Raw genomic sequence first — 12,051 nt, 5'->3', positions numbered from 1 at the left:
ATAAAATGGGTTTTTCAAATACTTGGTGGAAATCTCATTTCCTCTTTTATAAAAAGTTGTAAAAAGAACTCATAGATATTATTATTAGTGTGTGTGTGTGTGTGTGTGTGTGTGTGTGTGTGCGTGTTTACTTTAATTTTATTTTTTTTGAGATGGGGAATCTGTGTATTCCTGGTGTCTTTGAACTTACAAATATCTGCCTACCTCTGTCTCGAGAATGCTGGGATTAAACCACCCAGCTCTAATTATATTTCAACGTGTGTTTTCTTACATAGATATTAACCTGACAAAAAAAAATTGAACATGTCAGAACATTATTTACAAATACTCTTTTGACTTTATAAGCTTTATTATATTAAAAAACTTCCAAATAAGTAAAACTTTAAGCATCAAAATTAGGCAGTCCCTATTTTTTTCCACTTCTAATTCTGTATTGAATTTTGTTTTGGTGGTAGATAAGTGTATAAAATATATTCAGTACTGATTAGTGTGATTTTTTGGTGGGAGGGATTTGAGACAGGGTTTCTCTGTGTAGACTTGTAGCCTTGGCTGTCCTGGACTTGATTTGTAGACCAGGCTGGCCTTACCAGTGGGCTGTCCAGCACAGATGCCCTAGCCTGAGATAAGATACCTTCCCATTCTTGTGGTTATCCTCAGGCTGTTCCTTGGGTAGGGAATTTTATGGCCTTGTTTCTAGGACTGATGACCTTTGGGGGTCAGGGGGGGTCAGGCCTGGTCCTTCTACCCAGTTAGTGTGAAAATTTTAATGTAATGTTCCACGGTTCTGAATGCCCATTCTAATGGTATGGATGTTCATTGAATTGTATTTGCTTTTAGGATCTATTTGGTTGCATGGAAGTGGCATCAATCAAAGGAACAAGTAGAGAACTGTGTGCAGGCAGGATGTGGATGGGATGGGATCTGCCATGTCTGAGGTTTGAGGAAGACCTATCTCTTTGGGTCACACTTCTGTCTCCACAGTATCTGCATTAGCTTCCTTGATAAGAATGGCATTGCACTCATCTTGAGGCACTTGATCACCTCCTCCAGTGGAGCTTCTGTGATCAGACAAACATCCAGGGATACTGGAATGGAGTGAGCTGTTGTGGGATCAAATTTCTTTCCCACCTTATTATAGGTTAAACTTTTGGTCTCTGAAACGCAATTTTTTTTGTCTCCCTGTTTGGGAGACAGAAAACAATGTAGAACTAACTTGGCAAGATGAGTCTGAACTAAAGCTTCAGAAAAGGAGAAAGGGCTGCAACACAGTAGCCCTTGTTTCAACTTGCAGGTTACTCTGGGCTGGAGTTAAAAGTGTTTGTGAAATGCCTGGCTTGTTACCTGGGTACTGGGGTCTGAATTCCATCTGGTCTTCGTGATTGCGTGATTGCGTAGCAAAGGCTTTCAACCTCTAAGCCATCTAAGCCATCTCTCTCTCCAGACCAACATTCCTTAAATTTTTCTTTTCTTTTTTTTCCCTTTGGCCAGTTGTGGTGGCATACATCTTTTGTCCCAGCACTTGGGAGGGAAAGATAGGCAGATCATCTGAATCCAAGGCCAGCATGGTCTAGGAGTTCTAGGTCATCTAGGACTACACACTGAGACCCTATCTCAGTACTTTTATACTTATTTTTGTGGAGGTGGATGCTGTGTGCTATGGCACATGTGCAGAAGCCAGAGAACAACTTTCAGGATCCATTCTCTCCTTCCACCTTGTGAGTTCCAGGGATCTAACCCTGGTAGGTGGTCATTCTTGCTGGTGAGTGCCTTTACCCACCACAACCAGTTTTTTTCAGAGACAAAGTCCAATATGATCCAAGCTGGCCTTGAACTCACTGTGTGTCAGAGACTGGCCTTAAACTTCTTATCTTCTTGCCTCCAAACCCTATGTGCTGAGATCACAGAAATACAAGTCATGCCCACCTTCTTCTGTTTTAAAGATTCATTCATTTATTTATTTAATGTGTGCAATGTGTGCATGTATCTGAGTGTATGTATGTGTACACATGTGTACAAAGTTCACAGAGGCCAGAAAAAGGTATTAAATATCTCCTGGAACTGGAGTAATTGGCAGACATGTATTCCGAATGTGGGAGCTGAGGGCTGTGGTGGAGCAAGCCTTTGATTCTAGCATTTGGGAGGGAGACATCCAGTTAGACCAGTACTATTTGTTGAAGATGCTGTCTTTTCTTCCATTTTATGGTTTTGGCTTCTTTGTAAAAAATCAGTGTCACTAGATGTGTGGGTTTATTTCTGCACCTTCTATTCAATTCCATTGATCCACCATTCTGTTTCTATGCCAGTACCATGCAGTTTTTATTACTATTGCTCTGTAGTACAGCTTGAGATCAGGGATGGAGATACCTACAGACGATCTGTTGTACAGAATCGTTTTGGAGATTCTGGGTTTTATGTCTTTTCATATGAAGTTGAGAATTTTTCTCACAAGGTCTGTAAGGAATTGAGTTGGTATTTTGATGGGAATTGTGTTGAATCTGTAGATTGCTTTTGGCAGGATGGCCATTTTCACTATGATAATCCTACAGATCTATGAGCCCAGGAGATCTTTCCATCTTCTGATATCTTCTTCAATTTCTTTCTTCAGAGACTTGAATTTTTTTCAAACAGGTCTTTAACTTACTTGGTTAGAGTCACCCCAAGATACTTTATGTTATTAGTGGTTATTGTGAAGGGTGTGGTTTTGTTAATTTCTTTCTCGGCCCTTTTGTCTTTAGTATACAGGAGGGCTTCTGATTTTCTTGAGTTAATTTTGTATCCAGCCACTTTGCTGAAGGTGTTTATCAGCTGAAGGAGTTCTTTGGTTGAATTTTGGGGTGTCGCTCATGTATACTATCAATTCATCTGAGAATAGTTAAACTGACCTCTTCCTTTCCGATTTGTATCCCCTTGATCTCCTTTAGTTGTCTTGATGCTCTAGCTAGGACTTCAAGTACTATGGTGAAGAGATATGGAGAAAGTGGGCAGCCTTGTCTTGTCCCTGATTTCAGTGGGATTGATTTAAGTTTCTCTCCATTGAGTTTGATGTTGGCTATAGGCTTGCTGTATATTGTCTTTACTATGTTTAGGTATGTGCCTTGTATCCCAGATCTCTCCAAGACTTTTAACATGAATGAGTGTTAGATTTTGTCAAATGCCTTTTCAGCATTTAAGGAGATGATCATATGGTTTTTCTCCTTCAGTTTGTTTATATGGTGTTTACATTGATGGATTTCCTTATATTGAACTACCCCTGTAGGATTCGGTTTGCAAGTATTTTATTGAGTATTGTTGCAGTAATGTTCATAAAAGAGACATGTCTGAAGTTCTCTTTTTTTGTTAGGTCTTATTTGGTTTAGGTATCAAGGTGACTGTAGCTTCATAGAATGAGTTTGTCAATGTTCCTTCTGTTTCTATTTTGTGTAATAGTTTGAAGGGAATTGCAGTTAGTAGCTCTTCCTTGAAGGTCTGGTAGAAATCTGTGCTGAAACCATCTGGCTCTGGGATTTTTTTGGAAGGGAGGCTTTTGATGACTGCTTCTATTTCCTTGGGGGATATAGGACTATTCAGTCTATTTACATGATCTTGATTTAATTTTGTTAAATGGAATCCATTAATAAAATTGTTCATTTCATTTAGATTTTCAAATTTTGTGGCATGGCATATAGTCTTTTGTAGTAAGGCCTAATAACTGTTTGGATTTCCTCTGTGTCTGTTGTTATGTCCCCCTTTTCATTTCTGATTTTATTTGGATGGTTTCTCTCTGCCTTTTAGTTAGTTTGGCTAAGGGTTTGTCTATCTTGTTAATTTTTCTCAAAGAACCAGCTCTTGGTTTTATTTGTTCTTTGAATTGTTTTATTTGTTTCTAATTTATTGATTTCAGCCCTGAGTTTGATTATTTCCAGCTGTCTACTCCTTTTGGGTGTGTCTGCTTCATTTTTTTCTAAGGCTTTCAGGTGAGCCATTTAGTTGCTTGTATGAGATGTTTCAAATTTCTTCTTGAAGGCACTTAGTGCCATGATTTTTTCTCTTACCACTTTTTGATTTTTTTTTGAGACAGGGTTTCTCTGTGTAGCCTTGGCTTTCCTGGACTCACTCTGTAGACCAGGCTGGCCTCGAACTCACAAAATTGTTTGTTTGTCTTTACCTCCCAGAGTTCTGGGATAACAAGCCTGTGCCACCATACTTGGCATGGGTTTTATTTTCAATTTTTTTCTCCATGCATTCTTTTTAGGATCTGAAGAACATCCAACCTGTTCTTGCATGATGTTGTTTTCTGCCATGTCCTCTTTAGATTTAAATTTTTTGTAGTCTGCCACTTCATGACCCTTTGCAATTTATATGCTAATTTTAGAGACCAGTCACAGCAAAACTGAGAAGAAGGTACAAAGATTTCTCATATGCTCAGATTTATACAGAGTTCCCCATTATCAGCATCCCAGCAGTGGGGTATATATGCCACGATTCTGTAACTACATTTGATATATCATCAACAAATCCATTGTTTCCATCACAGTTTACTCCTGAGGGGGTGTTGTATATTCTACAGGTTTAGACAACTATGTAATGACATGTCACCACTATTACTATCGTAAGATAATGTCAAGGTCCTAAAATTCACAGTGGTCTGTTCATTCTTCTCACCCTTCAATGTCTGACAACCACCCATCATTTTTATTGTTTTCATAATTTTGTCTTTTCTTGAAAAAATTATTGGAATCATGCAATATGCAGCTTTTTAAAGATTGATTTCTTTCACTTAGTGATACATATAAGATTTTTTTTCCAAATTTCTTATAGATTGTTTTTTTTTTCCTGTCTCTCCCCCGTTCTTGCTTCAGTCCTTGCAAAAAGTAACATAGATATTTCTATTTAAAGCAAAACAGCAAGCCGGGTACAGTGACACACGCCTGTAATCCCAGTAGTCAGGGAGGCAGAGGCAGGCAGATCACTGTGAGTTTGAGGCCAGCCTGGTCTACAAAGCAGTCCAGTACAACCAAGGCTACACAGAGAAACCCTGTCTTGAAAAACCAACCAAACAACGAAACAAAAAAGCCTAAATAAGGCAAAACAGCCCAGCATAGTGGCACACACCTGTAATCCCAATACTCTACAAGGCAGAGGCAGATGGATTTCTAAGAGTTCAAGGCCAGTCAGGTCTACAGAATGAGATCCAGAACAGCCATGAGAAACCATGTCTCAAAAATAAATAAATTCAAAATTAAAAATAAAAAACAAAACAAAAAAAGAGTGACTACAAGCTACACCAGTGACAACATACTCAAGTCCTTATTTTTCTTTAACACTGCTATCCATGATCTGGACATAAAAAACATTATTCGTTATCTGGTCCAGGATATCTTCACAAGGCTTTTTTTTTTCTGCATTTACTACTTTTGAAGTTGTTCCATATTCTCAAGACACTATTAAATCTGGGGAAACCTCCTTTTTCTTTTGATCTTTTCCCTGGAACTTTTCCTTATTCAGGCTTAATTGACTTTTCTCTAGGTATATGGGATTTTCTTCTTGGGAATCACTGCTTGTCAATCCATGTATTTCTTTGTTCCCAGGCAGCTTAATCATTCTTTGACTGGGGGTTAGGAGCAGAGGAAGACATCAGGTATCTTACGCTATTGTTCCCCACCACTATATATATATATATATATATATATATATATAGTGTGTGTGTGTGTGTGTGCTCATGCATGTGTGTGTGCCTTGGCAAATGTGTAGAGGTCAGAAGACTAGTCTTGAGAGCTGGCTTCTCCTTTTACCATGTGCATCCCCGGGACAGGAGTCAGAGTCTCAGACTTGGCAGCAGATACTTTTCTCCACTGAGCCATCTTGCCAGCCCTCAATGACTCATTTTCTTTGTTTATTGTGGTGCTGGGAATGAAACCTAGATCCTCTTGCATGCTGGATAAGTACTCTACCACTGAGATACACCTCCAGCCCCTCAGAGCACAAATCTCAGGTCTTTGTGCCTAACAAGGTTTTATTCTACACTTACCTTTGATTTCCAGTTCAATTGGAATAGACTTTTAGGTTGATTATTTTTTTCTCCAGAATCATTTTTCAGTCAATTAATTTGTTTTTGACAATTTCCATTTCACAATGCATATCAACCACTCTCACCCCCACCTCCCTGCCACCCCTTCAACACCTCCTTTTCACAAATCTCTCTCTCCCAATTACATGACTACTTTGTTTAGTGCCCCCACTGAGATTAACCAGGGGTGTCTCTATAATCATGGGTTTAAAGCTCTCTATTTGGAGCCTGGCGGCCTCAGCATTGGGTACACAATTAAAGACAATGGTCCCTTCCCCCCAGAGTCTATCAGTAGCCAATAGTTCAGAGTTAGCAGGTAGGGCCCCATGAACCCCTCCCCCTCTCTTGACTTCCTGTTGATAGTGCCAGTCTTGTAAGCGCCCAGTCCAGGTAACTGCAGTTGTGAGTTAATAATTGCAATTGTTCCATAGAGTCTTCAGAGTGGCATATCAACACTCTTCACCCTGTCCTCTGGCTCTTACATAGTTCTCATCCTCTTTTCCACCATGTTCCTGAGCCTTAGAGGGGGTGATTGGAATATCTTATATAGGGCTGGGCCCAGCACCATTGCTCTTCTCTTCATTTTAGGCAGCCTGAGTGTCTGTATTCATTGCCTTCCTTTGTAGGGAGAGGCTTCTCTGATTAAGGCTGGGAAGAGCTTTTGTTCTGGGAGTAGGAACCACCTGGAGAGATGCTGAGGCAGAACTGGAGGCAGGGACTGAGTGCTTTCCCAGAATCTTAAAGTATAGCCCTATTGTTTTCTCATCTCTGGTGTGACTCAAGAATCCTGACATTTGCATGTTTCTTTTTCTTTTGTAGATGGGCCATTTTTTAATCTCTTGGCAAACTCTTAAGATCCACTTTTTCAGTGTGATGTTCTACAATTCCCACAGGGTATATCTGACTGTTGATATGCTGAATACACAGTTAACATTTTGTATATAAAGACTGCAAAGTTCTCTTGAACTTTTTTCAGGCCAGGGACCTTGAATTCACAGAGCTTTATTTCTAAGATAGTTCCCTCCCATTTTTTAAAACCCCTTTCTGAATATCTTCTTGTTAGTACTTTGGAATCACTTCCATTGATTCTTTTACCTTTTCTCTCATATTTTCTGTGGTTGGGGGCTTGGAGTTATAGTATTTTACATTTAAGAAAAATTTGGCAGGATTCAGGATTGATATCAGGATTTAATGAATGTTAGGTAAATACTCAAAGTGCCCTCAGAGCTCGGTAGTGGTGGCACACACCTTTAATCCCAGCACTTGGGAGGCAAAGGCAAGCAGATCTCTGTGAGTTTAAGCATAGCCTTGTGTAAAAAGTGAGTTCTAGGACAGCCAGGACCACACACAAAGAAACCCTGTCTTTAAAACAAAAACCAAAACAAAAAAAAAAAAACCTGTTTTAACAACTAACCCCTCCAACCTCCAAACAACAACCAAACCTCAGCCCTTAAATTACAGTTAAAGTATTACTCATTATTTTTAAGGTAGTGTCTCACCAGGTAGTGGTGGCACAAGACTTTATAATCCCAGCACTGAGAGGCAGAGGCAGGTGGATCTCTGAGTTTGAGGCCAACCAGGCTTGTCTTGAAATACCCTGTCTCAAAAAAACAAACACACAACAGACAGCATCTCATATATTCCAGGCTGCTCTCAATCTTGCTAAGTAGCGGAGGATGTTCTCGGACTTTTCATTCTTTCGTGCCTGTCTCTCCAAGTACTACATGCATACTTGGTTTATGTGGTACTGGGGAATAGAACCAAGAGCTTTGTGTCCATAAGGCATTCTGCTAACTGAGCTGCATCCTCTGCCCTGAAATATTAACAAAGGTTAATGAAGGAAGCTGGGGGGATGGCTTGGTTAGTAAAATGCTTGCCACACAAATATAAGGACCTGGGCTCAGGTTCCCAGCACCTACATAAAAAAGTCAGGCGTGGCAGCACACGCATAATCTTAGGACTGGGGAGGCTGAAACAGGAGTCTCCCTGGGGCTTACTTAGCCATTCATTCTAGTTAAATCAGACCTCTGGCCTCCACCTGCATATGCACGTATGTACACCTGCATATGTACACACACATACATTTTAATGCACTTTAAGGGCTTTTTTTAAAGATTTACTTTATATATATATATATGTGTGTGTGTGTGTGTGTGTGTGTGTATGTGTGTGTGCTCTATCTGCATGTACACCTGCACATCAGAAGAGGGCATCAGATTCCAGTATAGGTGGTTATGAGCCATCATGTGGTTGCTGGGAATTGAACTCAGGACCTCTAAATAAGGCAATGCTCTTAACCACTGAGCCATCTCTCCAGCCCCACACTTGAAGTTTTGACTATGGGCCCATGATTACCTTGAAAGTAATGACCTCTATGCCCAGGGTCTTGGAATAGAACATGGTTGTGTCTTCAGTGTTCTTTACAATCATACGATGTGGTTAGGTCCACCGACAAGACTCAGTGAATGGACCTCACCGCTGTTCCTCCACAACTAAAATGTAACAGCTACCACATGGTGGCCCACAACCACCTATACTGGGATCTGATGCCCTCTTCTGGCATGCAGGTGTACATGCAGAACACAACAAAACTCAGAAAAAGCCAAATTGCTGACAGGTTCTCTTCTTCTCCTTTTCTGTCATGTCCTGTGATCCTCTTCACCCCCATTTTTTCAAGTAGAAAATCCTGCAAGAAAATCTCCATAAAGTTCATTGTGCCCTCATGGATTCTTATAAGAGGTCACATGACTGCTGTGTTTACTCTTCCATATTTTCTTCCTTTTTCTGCTACTAGAGAGACAAAGGGAGAGGATTAGGAAAGTAGAAATTAACATAACATGTCTGTTTTTTCCAAGTTGGAATTTATCTCTTTTTGAAGACATGACAAGACTCAAAAGTAGGCCCAATTCCCAGTCAAAGCATCCAATGACCAGTTTGCCCCAGCTCCCACCTTTCCTGATCTGTAGCTATAATTGTGGGGACATGGTAAGGGGAACTCAGGGTGGGTAGTGCTGGAGAGATGACTCACTGGTTAAGAGCACTGGCTGCCCTCACAAAGGACTGGAGTTCAATTCCCAGCACCCACACGGCAGCAAAGGACTCTGTTTCTGCAGTTCCTGGGGATCCAGTGCACAGACAGGAAAAACACCCACACGCTTCATGTAAAGGGGGAAACATCCAAAAAGAAATAATACTTTCTGAAGCCAGGTGGGCCGCTCTGCCTCTGTAATCTCAACACTTGGGAATCTGAGGCAGGAGAATCATCAGCTCAAGATCAACTAGGCACTGTAATGAGACCTTGTTTCAAAAACAAAACAACAGAAAGAGGGGTTGGAGAGATGGCCCAGCAGTTAAGAGCACTCTGCTCTTCCAGAGGTCCTGAGTTCAATTTCCAGCAACCACATGGTGCCTCATAATCATCTGTAATGAGATATGGTGCCCTCTTCTGTTATGCAGGTGTGCATGCAGAAGAGCATTCATATTTGTAAAATAAATATACAGACCTAAAAGAAAAAAAAGAAAGAAAGAAAAAGGGAGTCCAAGACAGCCAAGCATACACAGAAAACAAAAACAAAAACAAAACAACCCTGTCTCAAAAAAACGAAAGAAAGGAAGGAAGGAAGGAAGAAAGGAAGAAAAATAAAGAAAGAAGAAAGGGCTGGAGAGATGGCAGTTACTGAGTGTAACTGCAGTGGCAAGGTGTAGTTCAACACCCTTTTCTGGCGTCCACAATCACTGCATATATATGGAACACGTGTGTACATGCAGGCAAAACACTCAGATACACAATATAAACAAAATATTTTTTGTTTGTTTTTCGAGACAGGGTTTCTCTCTGTAGCCCTGGCTGTCCTGAAACCCACTTTGTAGATGAGGCTGGTCTCAAACTCACCTGCCTCTGTCTCCCAAGTGCTGGGATTAAAGGAATGTGCTACCACTGCCTGGGTAAAAAATTAATTTTTTAAAGGAAAAGTGAGCATGTGAGCCATTCAGACACCTAGTTGGGAAATTCTGTCTCAAAACTAACTAACTAACCAAAGAAATAACTAACACTTAGGCCCCATTGAAAAGATAGCTGTAAACTGTAATTAATATAAAAAAATAAAAATAAAAAAAGAAAAGATGGCTATATATTTTGTTTTCTTTTCCTCTATATTTTTGGTTGTGAGCCTAGCCTTTAATGGATGAGCAATCTCTCCAGCCCTTGTTTTATTTTCTCAATCCTCTTTGGGGCTGGAGAGAAGGCTCAGAGGTTATGATTTCTTACTGCCCTCCCAAAGGACCGCAATTTGACTCCTTAGTACTCACACTGGACAGCTTAGAAAGGTGAGTAACCCCCACTCCAGCGGATTTGGTGCCCTCTTCTGGCCTCCAAAAGCACCTGTACTAACATACAAGTGAGCAAAAATAAATCCAAAAAAGACATATTTAACCTTTCATTTTTGTAGAATCTGTATGAGTGCCCTGTTTTTTTTCCTGCTATTACTAATTTTGTTTTTCTTTTAATTTCTACTATGTTAACAGAAATTACTAGTATTTTCTGGATTTGTTTGAAGAACCAGCCAATCTTTATTGTGTTTGCTTTCTATTCCTGTCTCTGCTCTTATATTTTTTCCTATTTTTTTTTATGTTTTAAGAAAAGCTGTTAATTTCCCCACTTCTTGATATGAGAGATTTTGTCACTTTCAGTTTTTTTAATTTTCCAATCTACGCATTTATATCTGCACATTTTCTCCTATGTACTGTTTTAGAGGCATCGCCAATGCTGATGATCTAGAAAATAAGCTCACCCATTTCTCTTAGTAGGCAGTTGCCCTGGACACCATGTCCTCTCTCCTTTGGTCTGCTCCAGAATCCTGTTTAAGGTTCCCTTCAGGCTCTCAGGGCTTCCCATCTTCTGACAAGTTTCAAGGTCATTGTTTCCTGAGCCTTCCTTACAATGCTCTATGATGACAGCCTCATGGAACCAAATTTGGTTATCTCCACATGTCTGCAGCTGAACTGACTCCCCATGGAACCACCCAGAAAGAGCAGTCAACCCCTTAGCCTAGGCCCTCCCAAGCACCCAAGGACGACATAGCCCTTTTTCACCCAGAATAAAGTTGAGATATCTCACTGAAATGGTTCCCGGAAGTTGTTCCATCATATTTGCCAGCCTTCTAAATCCTCAGTTCATTACCTCTGTTCCCTTGTTCTTGAGGAATGGTGACCAATGACCCTAGGAATGAGGGAGAGCCACATATAACTAGGATATGAAGTGTTTCAATGTCTGAGATAGAGAATTTATTATGAGTCTGCTTCTAAGCTAAGATTTTTTTCAATGTATGTGGATGTTTTGCTTGCTTTCGTGTCTGTGCACCACACGCAACACTTCCTGGTCACAGAGACCAGAAGATGATGGTATTGTGTCCCCTGAAACTGGACTTACAGACAGCTGGGCTGTGAGCTACTGCTTGGGTAACTGGAATTAAACCTAGGTCCTCCAGAGGAGAGTATCAAGTGCTCTTATTTGCTGACCCATTTCTCTATCCCTGAGCTAAGTTCCCCCCCACCCAAGTGTTTTGCTATATTAGGAGCCTCACGATTCCTCTTTATCCCTGGACCCCTCCTCTCCCTACTACTATCTGTCTTACATTGAACTGAACTCTCTTCTCTCTTGTGGGTTACCTATCAGGACCAGGGATAGATGACTTTGAGATTTTTGCTTCTGGGCACACCTGATTACCCCAAACATAAATACTATGTGCCCTGTGTGTTATTTAGCATATTGTTTTACTTTTAAAAATTGTTGCCAGACAGGCTTGGTGGCAGAGCCTTAGCTTCTCAAAAGGCTGGAGCAGAAGGAACAAAAGTTTCAGGCTGCAGCTGGGCATGGTGGCACATACCTGTAATCCCAGCACTCAGGAAAGCAGAGGCATGTGGATCTCTGTGAGTTCCAGACCAGCCTGGCCTACAAAGCAAGTCCAGGACATTCAAGTCTACACAGAGAAACCCTGTCTAGAAAA

The 12,051-nt window shown here is 40.7% G+C and overlaps 1 protein-coding gene across 1 annotated transcript; it reads right to left on the bottom strand.

Moving 5' to 3' along the window:
- Positions 1-948: 948 nt before the first annotated feature.
- On the bottom strand, positions 949-11,192 carry Glod5 (glyoxalase domain containing 5). The gene is given in 4 exon segments (XM_060374628.1): positions 949-1,179; positions 8,402-8,478; positions 8,481-8,538; positions 11,163-11,192. Coding segments are annotated over 4 exon segments (396 nt in total).
- Positions 11,193-12,051: the final 859 nt, after the last annotated feature.

The sequence above is a fragment of the Meriones unguiculatus genome, chromosome X (genome assembly GCF_030254825.1).
Source record: "Meriones unguiculatus strain TT.TT164.6M chromosome X, Bangor_MerUng_6.1, whole genome shotgun sequence".
Taxonomy (NCBI): Eukaryota; Metazoa; Chordata; class Mammalia; order Rodentia; family Muridae; genus Meriones; species Meriones unguiculatus.
This window is presented reverse-complemented; position numbering and strand designations above follow the sequence as displayed.